The sequence below is a fragment of the Sinocyclocheilus grahami genome, unplaced genomic scaffold (assembly GCF_001515645.1).
Source record: "Sinocyclocheilus grahami isolate Dianchi unplaced genomic scaffold, SAMN03320097.WGS_v1.1 scaffold991.1, whole genome shotgun sequence".
Lineage (NCBI taxonomy): Eukaryota > Metazoa > Chordata > Actinopteri > Cypriniformes > Cyprinidae > Sinocyclocheilus > Sinocyclocheilus grahami.
Genome location: NW_015506170.1, coordinates 551,569 through 569,100, shown reverse-complemented (window position 1 = coordinate 569,100; position 17,532 = coordinate 551,569). Strand labels below are relative to the sequence as shown.

The 17,532-nt window shown below is 36.5% G+C and overlaps 1 protein-coding gene across 1 annotated transcript in view; it reads right to left on the bottom strand.

The window, feature by feature from the left end:
- LOC107565265 (kin of IRRE-like protein 3) overlaps positions 1-17,532 on the bottom strand; it is a 153,646-nt gene that overhangs the window by 12,165 nt on the left and 123,949 nt on the right. The window contains exons 7-9 of the mRNA XM_016250486.1: positions 16,553-16,701; positions 15,954-16,081; positions 7,763-7,889 (exon numbers count right to left, since the gene is read on the bottom strand). Of these exons, the coding sequence (XP_016105972.1) occupies positions 7,763-7,889; positions 15,954-16,081; positions 16,553-16,701 (404 nt within the window). The remainder of the gene's footprint in view (positions 1-7,762; positions 7,890-15,953; positions 16,082-16,552; positions 16,702-17,532) is intronic.

Sequence of the window (17,532 nt, the reverse complement as noted above, 5' to 3'; positions counted from 1 at the left end):
TTTGCAAATTAGCAGACAAATATAGCAGCCCCAAACCCATTCTTTGTGAACTGAATCATCAAACCCTTGACCCTTGTTAACGGGTTTTTGAAAAAAAAAAAAAGCATGGCTTAAGTGGACTAAATAATTGGAGAAGTTTGATGTTTCACAGAAAGATCATGATGAATTTATTACAGTTTTTCACATAATTAATCATTTTGACAGTGATGTCATGCTAAATTTCTCCAAATCTGTTCCCATGAAGAAACAAACTCTTCTACATATTAGATGGCCTAAGGCAGAGTTATTTTCAGCAAACTATTCTTTTAAAGGGGTAATATGATGTTGCTAAAAAGAACACTATTTGGTGTATTTGGTGTAATGCAATGTGTTTATGCAGTTTAAGGTTCAAAAACACATTATTTTCCACATGCTGTACATTATTGTTGCTCCTCTATGCCCCGCCTTTCTAAAATGGGTCGATTTTTACAAAGCTCATCGGTCTGAAAAGCAAGGTGTGCTCTGATTGGCCAGCTATACAGTGCGTTGTGATTGGCTGAATACCTCAAGCATGTGACTATAAAGCCCCACTTTATAGAAACAACCTTTGTGCACAGCATTGCAAGCTACGCTCCCAGGTTCAGGAAGCGGTTCTCCATAAAATGCGCTGCACACATCTGAATATTTGCGTTGAACTGTTCTGTTGTAAATACAACTGATACACTGATTTTTAGTTGTGTCCTCTTTTGGAAGGTGTGACGACCCCTGTCGTTACTTTGTGGAATGGCTGTAGGAGTCCATGGACTAACTACAACATTTTGCCGTGTATTTGAATTCGAGTGTCCCTATTGTGATATACACGGATCATAATCCACTGACTTTTCTGAATTCTTTACAGTGTCCAAATCAGCGGCTGATTCGGTGGTCTCTGTTTTTGCAGTCGTTCTGCCTGGATATTCAACATGTCCGAGGTTCAGCAAACGTGGTAGCCGATATTCAGAGCTACCCGTTTGGTTCGCGTGTGTCCTGTTTGTTGCTTCCCTTGAGCCATGGGTCGTAACAAAGGCCAAACAAAGTAGTTTCGCTTTCACAACGAAACACACAGCATCTCCACGACATGGCGGCGGAGGCAACAATACTACAGCAAGAATAAAAGTTACGCCGCCTTTCTTTGCGTGAACATTTGGGCGGTGTTATGCAAATCTTCCCACACAGTGACGTAGACATTGAAACGAGGCGTTTTAGGAGGGTGTGGACGAGTCAACTTTTTAAAGAATATCTCTTTAGGTTTGAGACTTTAGTCTTTGCAATTTTAGGGATCTTATTTATGCACAAACAGCTTGTAACACCCCAAAGAGAAAGGAAAACCTGAAATTGCATCATATGACCCCTTTAAAATTTTAAGTTAAACAAAACTTAAAAAGGAAACATGCATGGATAAACCATTCACAATAGGATGCATTTAGAAAAGATAGGTTATTTTCATTCAATTTCATACTGACATGAACTTTTATTCATCATAGCTACTTTATTTTTTCACAAATGCACCAAAGAGAGCTAAGGAGGGTGTTAAGTTTTGTTATTCACTGAATAACAACTTAAAGTTCAGTCTGTTCCTCACTCAAAGCTATCATATGACTTCAGAAGACTTGAACATGGATTGTATGGAACACTTTTAAGGTGTTTTTTTGTCATTTTGGAGCTTGGCAGTTTCAGTGCTCATTATATTGAAAAGTGGCAAGATATTCTCCAACGATTTACATTTTGTGCTCCACTTAAGAAATTCATACAAGGTTGGAATGACATGAGGGTGAGTAAATAATGACTGAATTCTCATTTTTGGATGAGCCAGTCATTTAACTGTTCCCACTGCATCGTATTCAACAAAACAATGGAAATAATGCTTAGAGTAAACTTCATAATTTCAAAAATAATTAAAAGTGAAAGAAAAAAGGGGGAGATAAAATCATAATAAATACAATCATAACTTTTCCATTTCTCCTGCCACAGCAGATTGAGATTGAGGTTCATTAAGTGTCTATACGAAAACAGATTTTCATTTTAATTGGAATTCCGATGTCTCAGTGTGCGAGTACTATCCCATCAATTACAGATCCCAGCAGTGTGCAGGAGTCTTCTGTACACACAATGCTCTCGCTTTCCCCGGCACCCTCTTAATCACACGCACACTCAAAGGCTGCAGTCGGGCAGAGGGGTGGGATGCTTTTTCCGTGCTCTTCCAGCGGCAGCCTGTTCAGATCGTGTCCTCTGGGGGAGCCAAACAAATCTGACAGGGGATCATGGCCATAAATGAGGGCTGTAATTAAACAGCTTTATCTCTCAGGCTCAGACGGGAAACAAGCGGAGAAAGGAGAGAGAGCGGGATGTGAGACCGAACAGTCACACGTCTCGCTCCGTGCCTGGCTTTCAACGATGCTCTGCTTGTATGGTGGGAGAAAGGAAGACCTGATCATCTACGTCAACTGACTCATGTCTCATGGAGGGTCATAGCGTATATATATTTAAATAAAAATGTTTGCAAGGACCTACAAACACCATCATTCATCCTTTCTTCATTTTCAGCTTCTAGCAAGTAAAGTGACTCATCTAATGGGTGGACAGAAAGCAGAAGAAGTGAGAGGGGAGGCAGGGAGCTCTTCAGAAAACGTTATGAGTGGTTCTCGGAAACAATTTCTTTTCAGTGAACAAGAAAAATATCTTAGAATCCCCACAAACTGCGTTCAACAACATTTCCATAACAGGCTTCTGAAACTGCATTCTGAGTTGTTAATGAGTGTTTGTTTTCCTGTTGATGACAGAACTGAGGTTAAAAATCATTATTTTAAATTGCAGACAGCAAACTGATCTTTTCATTTTTAACTTCACTATGAAAGACAAACCTGAACCCAAAGCCGTGATCCTTTACAGCAGAGTGTGTTTTATTTCTTTGGATTTTTTTTTGGAGATGAAGGTACATAAATTGGAGTACTTCTTGAAAAAGTTTAAAAGCACCTTTTTTTCCTCAGATGAGGGTCACAAGCAGCATAGTGATTGCAGAGATATCGATCTGTTTCCATAAGGCGTCTCATTCACGGACGTCTTTAAGGGTTCTCATTATCAAAGACACAAAATCATCTGTGTTTGTCAAAGAGATGCTTTTGCAACCTAATGGACTCTAATAGGTTATTCATTAATGATCTATTATAATATCAGTAATTGTATTTCCCGTTCATCATCTGCCTAATCCATTTTCTAAATATCAATTTCTGATATTTAAGCACTAATGTGTCTCCTCAGTTTATTAGCATATGGCTTCACATTTCTTAAAGAAACATATCATGCAAAGTATTTACTCACTCTTATTTCCTTTCAAACCTGTATGAATTTCTTTCTTCTGTAGAATGTAAAATCTGATATTCTGAAGAACACCTTTGGACATTGGAGTAAATAATGACAGAATATTCAAGTTGAGGTGAACTTTAAAGGGGTGGTTGATTGCGATTTAACTTTTTTAACGTTAGTTAGTGTACAATGTTGCTGTCTGAACATAAACAATATCTGCACAGTTGCAAAGCTGAAAGTTATCGTCTTTTAAACGGAGATATCGTCTTTTAAAATTTTGGTAGTTTAATGCCTACAAAAACGGCTGGTAGGGACTACAAAGAGCTACTTCCCGGGTTTGTGACATCACAAACCTAGATAAACCCCGCCCTCGGGAAAAGACAGCAAAGGGGGCGAGGCCATGCTGTGCTGCTTTAGAGAAGGGGAAGAGAAAACTAGAGGTGCACATAAAAATGTATTCATATATGAATCGTGATTCTGTCTTCTAACGATTCTAATGGATTCACAAGTTTCAAAATCAATGTTCTAAAGCAGCGGTTCTTAATACTGTTCCTTGTGTGCCCCTGCTCTGCACATGCTCTGCAGCTCTCTCTCTCTCATTCAGCTCAGCTCCAACAATGTACTGTTACAATCAGGGTTTGAAATTAACATCCGCCAACCTGCCAAATGCGGGTAAAAATCAGCTGTGGCGGGTAACACTGTCAAGTCAATTTGTTATTAAATTACAGCCCACGCAAAACTGCAAAAAGCAAGTACTCCAAAAGTGTGAAGCGGCGCTACCAGGTGCATCCGCCAGCCGCACGTTAAAGCAGAGCGAGATCAGTCTCCCGCACAACGCTGTGCTTCCGCCATGATTTATAAGAGATAAACAGCACAAATCGCTCGATCCATTCAGAAATGACACAGAATTGTGTTATACAGTTGTGTGATATGACAACATTAAAGGTTCTACCTGAAAACAGACAAGGTAAAATGCATGTAAACAAACTGCAATGTAAACAAACTTTAATAGCTTATTTCTCTCTAAACGTTTCATTCTAATTCATTTTAATTTACGTAAAATGTTAATTCAGTAAGATAAAAATCAGTGTCTCTGTAATTTAGAGACACTTATAAATGAGGTGTTTTCCATTTACAAATAGTATAAAGTTCTTAAAGGGATAGTTCACCTAAAAATTTAAACTGTCATAATTTAGGCTACTCAGCATCATGTCATTCCAAACCTGTATGACTTTCTTTCTTCTGTGGAACATAAAAGACGATATTTTGAGAAATTCAAGAAATGTCTGTCCATACAGTAGAAATCAAGGGTAACCAAAATGGTTTGGTAACATTCTACAAAATATCTTTTGTGTTTTACAGAAGAAAGTAAGTCATACAGGTTTGGAAAGACATGAGGGTGAGGAAAGGATGACAGCATTTATTAGCAGTAAATCAATCAATGCTTATACTGTCAAGTGCATTTCTATGTGACACAAATGCAGAAGGCTATTAGTTTGTTGTATTTGCTGTGAATTCAGTAATATATCATTATTGTTTTTGTCCTCATTTATTTATTTATTTATTTACTTACTTCAATTGAAGGCCCTATAACACAGTAAAACATTTACAGGGGAACTTGAGGGCCGGATAGGCTGGATTTGTCCAGGGCCGAATTTTAACCCCAGTCCAGCCCTGTACCTGCCCCTACGCAACAAATAATGGCGTGGCGGGCGCACTGGTTTCCTTTGCATTGAAGCAATAACGAAAAGTCAAAAAATGCCTGAAGACTCGCACCGTGTCTACACCAGATGCGACAAAATACTATAGAACCCATTATAATCGGTGATGCGGCCTACACTGGATGTGGCACAGCACAGCACAGCACGACAAACCCCAGACAGTAAACTGATGCCTCGTTCTATTTGTGACGTAGGCCTACTGTTTTACAAAGTACAAATGATTTGCAATGGTCACTTTGTCGCATCCAGTGTGGACAGCCTCAAGCTGTTGGCTTACCTCCAGCCTTTTTTATTATTTATTTGTTAAATAAATGAATGGCCGGTAACTTAAAAATTTAGTAGTCAAATTGGCTGGTGAGTGAAAAAGTTAATTTCAAACCCTGGTTACAATTATACACTTATTTTCACATAGCTATGAGAAGCGTTAAACATGGATGTGCGTGCAGTTGCCGTACTGTATTAAAGCTTTAATCAGGATAAAAACGTATATTAAAAGCTAACATAAGCAGTAGCATTTACAAATAACAGCATATCTAAAAGTATGAGACAACAACAAACAAAAAACATAGACCTACCAAAGCTGTGCTTGCACAGGTTCTGCACGATCCTCTACAATAATATCCTCTGCTTCTCAATCGGGCTCAAACTGATAAGCGATATTAATGATGGCGTTGTTTACAATACAACCGGAGCACTTGCTGCTGAGGTGAGGGGCGGGCCGTTTAGACGTGCACTAGAGGCGGTTTAGCCAATCACAACACACTGGGCTAGCTAACCAATCAGAGCCCATCACCTATTTCTTAGGGCGGGGCTTCATAAAAGCATGAAATGATCAGCACGTTTCTCAGAGAAGGAACAGAGCAGTGTGGAATAAAGGTAAATTATGTGAAAAATATATTTTTTTAAAACAAAGCATTAACACATGTTAGACTCTACCCCATAAACACAATCAAGCCTAGAAAAAAAACAGTGAACCACCCCTTTAAAGGAATAGTGCCAAATAAAATTCTGCCATTTACTTATCCTTGGAACCCGGTTAAACTAATGCAAGCACAACAATCAAATGGCTTGATCATCACAGATGAACTGGTGTCCAAAACTTGGTGTTGCTGCATTATGTGCATATTCACATCCCAAACAAAAGGTCATTGATTATAGAATAGGAGCTATGGGTCACCGAGAACCATCTTTGACAATGAGGTGACTGAGCTACATTATCATATAGACCTTAACTTTTAGAGTTCTTGATTTGCATCAGGAACACAACTTCATTTACATTGTGGGTGTTTTTACAGACTGCATAAAATATTTGGGTTTGAAATGTTTAGTCTGACTGAATTCAAAGTATTTGTCAGTGCTAGACTGTGATAAAGACCTCAAGAGTGACCTTACACCGCTGTGGCATTCTAAAACTGTATTACTTTGTTTCTGTGGAACACAAAAAGCGATGTTTGGAATTTATATATGCAGCTTTTTCCAATACATTAAAAAATAGTAATGATAGCTTTTTCGAGTTTCAAAAAGGCCATTAAAGTACACTGCCCTGCACCACATTTGCATCCAATACTTGTTTCTTACTAATTTTGGGGTGCCATAATTCCAAAAATATCTGTTTTGCTCAAACATGTCACACTTTCTCACAAAAAATGATGTGCATTTCATAGCATTTTTACTTTAGACAACCATTTGAAAGGTAAAAAGGCTTGTATTATCAACAGAAAACTGCCACAAAGACATGACTGTTTGTTTAATTCTCAGCCGATTTTCACATGTACAGATAATAATGAAGACATTTCCACTTGTTCCATTTTCTGTCATTTTCAAAGCTTAACATCCTTCAGACATCTCTTTTTGTGTTTCAATAGAAGACACAAAGTAATACAGGTCTGAAACAGGGCAAGTACGTAAATTAATTTTTGATCGAACTGTTCCTTTAAGGCTGGATTAGACACAAGGAATCAAGGAGGCCAACAGTCACACATGCTGACCCGTGCCAGATCTCAACCTTGTAACGCCACAAGAGGAAAAACAGCAAAGATTAAGAATTCATAGAGCACTGAAGACGCTTATTGCCTCACAGGAGCAGGCCGGTGTTATTGCAAAGCCCTTAGGACTTAAAAGTTTCCATCAAAACAAATGGATAAAGCATACAAAGCTCCATAACACTTTTTCATGAGCTCTTTGGGAGAGAGAATAACCAATAAAATTATGCCTACAGCAAGACAAAGCAAAACAACCAAAACACATATGTATATGGTCTTTGCTGGTATAGTATTAGAGCTGCCCGAATGGCCTGTGATATTTTTTTTGATTATATTTCAGGGAAAGACACTTCTTGAAGTGTGGGGTTAATCAATATGCCCGTATTGATTCAGAAACCTGGTAGAGTCCTTAAAGCAAATCATATGGCCTCATGTGCCCCGAGTCTATCATCTATTGACGAATGAGAAGAAATTATGACAGCGATTCAAGATCATCTCTCCTGATTATGGCACCCATAGCTCTGAGGGTCATGGAGCATGTCTCGGTTATTGCAAAACTAAACAGTGTAGAAAACATCCCTTTTAGCCTGAGTGAAATGTGGCCTGATCCTGCTTTTGAGAGCCTCTTCCAGCTCTTGTGAGTCAAAGCAATCAAAAGCCGAAGCAAATGAGAATTCGTTGAAGGGTCCTGATCAGACCGACAGACTGGAATATAAACAAAGTGTTGAAAATATTTACCGTTGACAGTAAGCGTGACCTCCTTCTCTCCCACTCCCACCCGTGGCACCACAGCTCGACATACGTATTTCCCAGCGTCCTCCTGTCTCACTCCCTTAAGTGTCAAGGTGTTCTCGTTGCTTAGCACCTGCAAGGTAACAGATGTTTGAAAAAAAACACAACGATAAGTAAACTTTGTAAAGATTGTGAAAAAGTTTTCTCTTGCTTGCCTTTTTTTTTAAAGCAAATTCATGAAGCAGAACTGCATGTATAATTAACCATCACTGTAGTCACAAATACAGCTTCTTTCTTGTGTTTTGACTTCATCTTGACATGTGAGATCCTAACAGATGACGACCTACACAAACACAATGTGCTCTACATAAGGTCCATTAGCCCTTGAAACTCAACTGTCACAGCTGTTAGCTTCATCAAAAACAGATCAGTCACGTGTGTGTCAGATACATTCATCACGCCCAGATGGAAAACTGAATAAGATTCTATAAGTTAGGGATGTGTTCAATTCAGATTGTAATTAAGAATGCACTTTAAATTCCAATTAAACTCCTGAATTTGATTTGGTGTAACAGAATGCAGATTTGAAATTTGAATTTAAATGTAAGGAAGTAGAATTAAAATTAATTTAGATTAACTAACGGAAATAAGTTTAAGTTGATACCCTAAAATTACTAACTGGAAAGAAATAAAACCTAAAATTTAAATGCCGTTCCAAACGTAGGTTTGGGAGGAGCGTAATCATTCAGTCCTGTCAATCATCATTACGATCCTATTTAAGTAGCACTCATTGCGCCCTCCCAGCGACAGTTCTTCCAGCATCCCTCTACCTCCCCATGTCCTCCTCTATTTCTGTTATTCTCCCTCTATGTAGTACTATGTAGTGGGGGGGTTGAACTCTGAGCTCAAGCCGTGCCTCAGGTTTGAACCTCGACAGAGGACAGCAAGCCACGTTTGTTTACCATTAACCATCAGGCCTGGATGGGCAGGCAAACTCATTAACTAAAATTAAAACTGAAAAAAAAATACATAAAACCTAAACAGCACATAAGAAAAATTAGTAAAACCTATACTAAAATAAATCAAAATTATTATAAAACCTTTAATAGTATTAGTAATAGTAAATTATAACTAGATTGAAAAGTTTGTAGACAAACTTTAAGTTGGCTTAGCCTAGTTAGAAAGTTTTAAAAAGTTTTAAAAGCTTGCAGTCTGAAAGTTTTCAGTTTGAACATTAAACATATTGCTAGGGTACCTGGGATGGTTGCTAGGCTGATTCTAGGATGACTAGCATGTTGCTAACATGTTTTTAGCAGGATTAGCATGTTACTAGCATGATTAACATGTTATTAGCGTGTTGTTAGCATAATTAACAAGTTACTAACATGTTGCTAGCATGATTAGCATTTTACTAGCATGGTGTTAACATTTAGTTAGCATGATTAACAAAAAATTACTATCATGTTTCTAACATGATTACCATGCTACTAATGTTGTTAACATGATTAGCAAGTTTCTAGCATGTTGTTAACCTGATTAGCATGTTACTAGCCTAATACTAGCATGTTGTTAACATGATTCTAATCTGATTAGCAAATTATTAACATGTTGTTAACATTGATTAGCAAATTAGTAGCATGTTGTTAACATGATCAGCATGTTACTAGCATGATTCTAGCATGATTAGCATGTTACTAGCATGATGCTAGCATGTTTCTAGCATTTTTTACAAATTGTTAACATGTTCTTAGCATGATGCTAGCATGTTTCTAACATGTTTAACAAGTTTGTTAGCATTTTGTTAGAATGTTTATCATGTTGCTAGCATGTTTCTAGCATGACTAGCATGGTGTTAGCATGATTAGCAAATTTACTAGCATGTTGTTAACATGATTAGCATGTTACCTGCATTTTGCTAGCATGATTTTAGCATGTTGTTAACATGATTCTAACCTGATTAGCAAGTTACTAACATGTTGTTAGTATTGATTAACAAGTTAGTACCATGTTGTTAACATGATCAGCAAGTTAATAGCATGTTGCTAGCATGATTAGCATTTTATTAGCATTATTCTAGTATGATTAGCATGTTACTAGCATGATTCTAGCATGATTAGCATGTTACTAGCATGTTTCTAGCATTTTTAGCAAATTGCTAGCATGATGTTCGCATTTTGTTCGCATGTAATAAGCTTGATTCTAACATGTTTCTAGCATTACTAACATGGTGTTAGCATTTTGTTAACATGATTAGCAAATTTACTAGCATGTTGCAAGCATGAGTCTAGTATGATTAGCATGTTACTAGCATGATTAGTATGTTACTGACATGATGCTAACATGTTTCTAACATGTTTACCAAGATACTAGCATGTTTCTAACAAGATTAACAAATTACAAGCATTTTGTTAACGTTTCTAGCATGATTAACAATTAATAACATGTTGTTAACATTGATTAATGAGTTAGTAGCATGTTGTTAACATGATTAACAAGTTAATAGCATGATTCTAGCATGATTAACATGTTACTAGCATATTTCTAGCATTATTAGCATTTTACAAGCTTGATGCTAGCATGTTTCTACCATGTTTAACAAGTTGCTAGCATGGTGTTAGAATTTTGTTAGCATGATTCTAGCATGATTAGCATGTGTTTAGCATGTTTAACAAGTTGCTATCATGGTGTTAGAATTTTGTTAGCATGATTAGCATGTTTTTAGCATGTTTAACAAGTTGCTATCATGGTGTTAGAATTTTGTTAGCATGATGCTAGCATGTTTTTAGCATGTTTAACAAGTTGATATCATGGTGTTAGAATTTTGTTAGCATGATTAGCATGTTACTAGCATGATTCTACCATTATTAGCATGATCATAACATTTCTAACATGTTTAACAATTTGCTAACATTTTGTTAGCATGTTTAACAAAATGCTAGCATGTTTCTAGCATGATTAGCATGTTATTAGCATGGGTTGCTATCATGGTGTTAGAATTTTGTTAGCATGATTAGCATGTTACTAGCATGATTCTACCATTATTAGCATGATCATAACATTTCTAACATGTTTAACAATTTGCTAACATTTTGTTAGCATGTTTAACAAAATGCTAGCATGTTTCTAGCATGATTAACATGTTATTAGCATGTTTTTAACATTTTGTTAGCATGATTAACAGGTTTACTTGCATGTTGCTAGCATGATTCTAGCATGATTAGCATGTTACTAGCATTATTCTAGCATGATTAACATGTTACTAACATGATGCTAGCATGTTTAACAAATTACTAGCATGCTTCGAACATGATTAGCAAGTTACAAACATTTTGTTAACATGTTTCTAGTGTGACTAGCAAGTTACTAGCATGATGCTAGCATGTTTCTAACATGTTTAACAAATTGCTAGCATGTTTTTTAACATGATTAGCAAGTTACTATCATGTTGTAAGCATAATGTTTTTAGCATGTTTAACAAGTTGCTATCATGGTGTTAGAATTTTGTTAGCATGATTAGCATGTTACTAGCATGATTCTACCATTATTAGCATGATCATAACATTTCTAACATGTTTAACAATTTGCTAACATTTTGTTAGCATGTTTAACAAAATGCTAGCATGTTTCTAGCATGATTAGCATGTTATTAGCATGGTTTTAACATTTTGTTAGCATGATTAACAGGTTTACTTGCATGTTGCTAGCATGATTCTAGCATGATTAGCATGTTACTAGCATTATTCTAGCATGATTAACATGTTACTAACATGATGCTAGCATGTTTAACAAATTACTAGCATGCTTCGAACATGATTAGCAAGTTACAAACATTTTGTTAACATGTTTCTAGTGTGACTAGCAAGTTACTAGCATGATGCTAGCATGTTTTTAACATGTTTAACAAATTGCTAGCATGTTTTTTAACATGATTAGCAAGTTACTATCATGTTGTAAGCATGATTAGTAAGTTACTAGCATGATTAGCATGTTCCTAAAATGATGCTAGCATGTTTCTAGCATGTTTAACAAGTTAGTAGCATGTTTCTAACATGATTAACAAGTTACTAGCTTGATTAGCATGTTCCTAAAATTATGCTAGCATGTTTCTAGCATGTTTAACAAGTTGGTAGCATGTTTCTAACATGATTAACAAGTTACTAGCATTTTGTTAGCATTTTCTAGCATGATTAGCAAGTTACTAACATGTTGTTAACATGATTAGCAAGTTGTTAGCATGATTAGCAAGCTACTAGCATGTTTAGAAAATTGCTAGCATGTTTATAGCATGACTAGCACGTTACTAGCATGGTATTAGTCTTTTTAACATGATTAGTACATTACTAGCACATTTCTAGTATGATTAACATGTTACTAGCATGTTGTTAGCATGATTAGCAAGTTACTAGCATTTCGTTTGCATGTTTCTAACATGATTAGCAAATTGCTAGCATGTTGTTAGCATGTTTCTATGCTAATCCAGCTAAAACCAGTTGATTCAGTAAAAAAAAAGCTAAAAACAAGCTAAGACCAGCCTGGCCTGCTAAAAAAGTGGCCAGAACCACTTTAAAACCAGCTTGAGAGACCAGCCAAAGTGGTCAATTAGCTTAGGCTGGTTTGAGCAGTTTTTTCGGTAGGGAGTTGTTAAGCTTTGCTATAGCAATAGACAGCTTAAATACACCATACCTCTTATTGTATAAAAGTTTTCACCCCCTCAATGAAAGTCAATGGGATTTTAGGTGGTTTTGATAGTCTGGTTTACGAAAACCGTAAGCCGGATCAGTTAGAAAAGATATAGCAACCCGAGTCAGACCAGTCTGAAGGTCTGACCCGAGTTTGGTGATTGTAGCTTTAAAAGTCTAGGAGGAGATACATTTAAAAATTTGGTCGAAGAAGAAGAAGAAGAAGAAGAAGAAGAAGAAGAAGAAGAAGAAGAAGAAGAAGAAGAAGAAGAAGAAGAAGAAGAAGAAGAAGAAGAAGAAGAAGAAGAAGAAGAAGAAGAAGAAGAAGAAGAAGAAGAAGAAGAAGAAGAAGAAGAAGAAGAAGAAGAAGAAGAAGAAGAAGAAGAAGAAGAAGAAGAAGAAGAAGAAGAAGAAGAAGAAGAAAAAGGTTGGTCCATGTACGTTTTGATAGTTTGTTTTTCTATTTGAAATGAAATAAGCAGAAACGAGAAAATGGTCGGGGATTTTTCATTTTTTCATTTGATTTTGGCTCGATTTTTGTTTTTTTGGTTCACAGGTAGAAAACGGATAAACGACTTCAAAATTAGTTTTCCCCTTGTGGGCGGTCCCTTTCCGCCGATTGGTCAACCAAATCTGAGCCCCTGACGTCATCCTCAATTTGTTTAGCAAAATAATAGTCCTCTGCTGTTGTACGGGGCAGGTCCTAGAACGGGTGCAACCTAGGGCTGGACGATATGGGCAAAATTTATATCACGATATATTTCTTAATTTCGGTCGATACGATATAATTCCGATATCGATATGAACACTATTAAAAAAGCCTCATAAAAACGGCCAAGAACGGCCACAACAGATGTCTGTACCTACAAACTTATGAAAAATTAATTTGCCAACTCTATGAAACATACTCCTATAAAACGATATAATATTTTAGGAAAAAAATGGCACAAATAAATAAATGTTCACCTTTTATTGGTATTTAGCCTTCATACAAACAAGAAATGTGAAATCACTGTCAAATAAATCGCAGACTCTCCTTATTAATATTAATATTTTTTACTTCAAACTATAGGCTAACATACCTGTCAAAAGTTTTTGAACAGTAAGATTTTTAATGTTTTTTAAAGAATTCAAATAGAAAGCAGTTATTTTAAATAGTAAAAATATTTCAAAATGTTACTGCTTTTGGTGCATTTTGGATCAAATAAATGCAGGCTTGGTGAGCAGAAGAGAATTCTTTAAGAAACATTAAAAATCTTGCAGTTCAAAAACCTTTGACTGGTAGTGTAGGCTGATTATTCTTATAGATTGAACCGTGCATTAACCAGGATAATGAGTATGAAACTCTGACTTGCTTCAGAAAACAAAAAAAATAGAGCAACAACAAAAGCATGTTGCTGGAAATGGGTTTATTATTGAAAATGCAAACTGATTGTCTGCCAGCAGGAGGCGCTGTGAGAGCGGTGGAACTAGTGGTTTCTCCAGTAATGGCTGTAAACAAAGCAGCTCCGCTCATGAACGCTACTTTATCAGATAAAAATACCATCTAAACTATTCTGAAAACAGTCGGTTCCCTTCAGAGACACATTCATATAAAACACCCGCGACGCGTTTTGATTTTGAAACGTGCAGTGCTCAACGAAGTCAAACGCCACAAATAAATCAATGTATGGGAAACACTGGTAATGTATATCGAAATATCGGAAATGTGTTATCACCGTTATTGAAAAATCATATCACCGTTATTGAAAAAAATTATATCGCGATACATATTGATATTGAATTATCGTCCAGCCCTAGTGCAACCTAAAGCGTTTCACAGAAATATTTATTTCAGAAATTGTAATCAGCACCCAGCCTGTTTTATTTAGCTGTGCGCGTAGTTAAATCTGTATGGTGAAGCTGCACTACCCATAGACAGCGCAGATCGGATGAGAAGCACAGATAAAAAATAAATAAAAAAATAGATGTGGGGGGTGGGGTGGGGGGGGGGGGGGTTCCCCCAGATATTATTTTACGAAAAATAATGATGACAAATCTGATTAAGCTCACGCGGTTGATACAGTACATTTTGTTAGTTAATAGTCATTCATGTGACTGAAGTATGTTTTTTTCCCGAATAAAACAGGAAAAAAACTAATACGAAAATTATAAATAAAATAATTTGATATAGCCTACAATTTAATAACATATAGCCTAGCCTAGTATTATATATGAATAGGATTTCCAATGTAATTATATGAATAAGTTTCCAATGTATGTAGGTAAACTACAAAAGCTCCGACATGGAGTGTATAAATATAGTAGAAAGATAGAAAAAGAGAAAATTACCCATCAAAAAAGTCAGTAGCATAAGAAGCTTTCTTTTTCAGACTCTTTTTTTTCCGCTTAGCTTCACCGGAGCAGCACAAAACATGCAGCCTAAACAATGTCATATGCGCTTAGCGGTCTATAGATGTTGTAGTAGAGGCATTTACATTTTGACAGCCTAAAAACAGACTTCAGTCACATGTATGACTGTAAATAATGAATTAACGAAATGTACCATATTCTAACTGCGTGAGCTTAAACAGATTTAAACAGATTTAAGAGGACTATTATTTTGCTAAACGAACTGAGGATTACGTCACAGGCTCAGATCTGGTTGACCAATCGGCGGAAAGGGGCGTGTTAGGACCGCCCACAAGGGGAAAAACGAATTTTTAAGTAGTTTATCCGTTTTCTATAAAATCTCTTTGTTTCCGTTTTTTTTTTAACAAATGAAAAAACGAAAACATGACTGTTTTCTTGTTTCTGCTTATTTCACTTCAGATTGGAAAACAAACTATCAAAACGTATACGGACCAAGTTTAAATAGGATTTCAGTAAGTTGGCTTTTTCAAGCCAACTTAATAAAACCTATAGTGTAATAGTGTCTAGATAGATAGATAGATATTTCATCATAATAAATGAATTAACTTTTGTGGACACTTACACTTATTACAATGCAGTATATTCCACTTACTATCCACCTTTTTCCTGAATGTATTTTCTGAGCTAATAATGTAACATTAAACCTATGAAAATTGTTTAAAAAAGCACATGGCTCCATAGATCCACCACTTACAGTGTCGTAATGACCGTCTTTTTGCACTGACTCGCCTGTCATAGTTTAATGAGTGGGTAGATGACATGAAATGGCCCGTGTTTAGCTGCACTGAAAACAGATGAGCGCTCATATCTAACATACAGATCCTGTTGCCAAGCCATGCTTGTTTCTCTTGTCAGTCTTTGTCATAGAATGCAAGGTACTTTAAAGGAATTCCTTAAGTTTATTGCTTTTACTGAGACCAAAACATGACAGCATCCAAACAGAAGTTAGAATCCATCATGGCGGGACTCAACAGTTACTCAAGAAAAAGGTGGATAATTCCAATTTAACTTCCTGTGGAGTACTGCCAACTCAGGAACTGAAAGCGAGCCAATTTTTGCACATCCCTGTTATAGGTTTTCTGAGTAATACAGAGTAAATTACGTACGACTCCATGGCCCCTTTTCATCCAGACAATGGTGAGCGAAGGGTTTCCAGTCCAAGCGCAACTGAACACGGCATCTGATCCCCGATCCACCTGGTGGCTCTGGGGTTCAGCGGCCAGACGGGGTCCGACTATAACACAAATACATACACATATTCATTCACTTTTGCTGTATGCAAAAGAACAATCATGGAAGAAAGTCATGTTACTCAAGAAATAGGTGGAAGGTGGTCACCATCAAATTTAACTGAACTTGAGAGGTTCTACAAAGAAGAGTGGGCAAATATTGCAAAGACTAGATGTGCAAAGTTAGTAGAGACATATCCCAACAGACTAAAGGCTGTAATTAAAGAAAAAGGTGGTTCAACAAAATACTGATCCTTTTTCCAACTCAGTGATTCTGTTGTTTTATTGTATTTTTTTCGGACATGTTGGTGTTATATCTTTCACTTGGATGTTATAAGTTGCATTGAGTAAATACATCTGGATAAAACAAAAACTGTGTCCGTCTTCATTACAGGCTGCAATGCAACAACATGTGATTATTTTAAAGGGGTGTGATTCTTTTCTATACCCACTGTATATGTAGCAGTTAAACTCACAGTAAACATCCACGTTACGGCTGATGTTGGTGCTGCCCAGGGCATTGGTGACCTCACAGGATACTGGCTCGGTGAAGAAGGAATGATCAACCAGCACCTCATAAGTGTCTCCCGTTGCATCTGTGATCATGTTTCCCCCCTTCGCCCATCTAATTATCCATAAAAGACAAAAACAGAGCAGGAAAATTGAACAACCCTGATGGACACAGCCAAGGTTTTTTCCCCCCAGATCTGCTCTAAAGATCAAAGGCGACAAGAAAGGTATTTTTTCATGGGCAAATGACTGAAATCATGTCGTATTTGCATGGTGTACTGAAACAACAAAAGCATTCTTCAGAGTGTCTAACGTAATTTTCAGGACACCACATGTGTTTTTTTATTTTTTTTTATTTGGGCCTTTTCATTTTCGTGCTGTCGGCAGGCCGTGTCTTCTTTGGCGGAAGAATAACAGGAACACATTAAGAGGTTTTTAGATGCTGCCTCTATCACTGGCACCCTTTGATGCTGCAGTCATTATAGTGAAATGTGAAGAGGAAAGCGAGAAAATACGGACAACACAAGCGAATGCTGCTGCTCCAGATTCAGACGGGAAGATCAAGCACTAAGCAGATGGACTTTTGTTTGCATCTGTGAAGTTAAAGTGGACAGTGTTACAGAAATAAAAAGAATTTGGTGTAATGAATGTACTCGACACAACTTTTTTTCATGTTTGGCCTTTACATCAGTTTTATTGGCAGTTGATGGAGCGTAACAAAAAGTTAATTTTTTTCTGCTGAACAAAAACATTTGTGCAAATTTTGCCATGTCTTGGCAACATTTTAAAATGAGGTGTCAAAAGCAAGGTACATCTTTATTATCATTATAAAATCTTATTTACAATAAATTTACAACAAAATAACATTATATATATATATATATATATATATATATATATATATATATATATATATATATACACTGAACAAAATTATAAACGCACC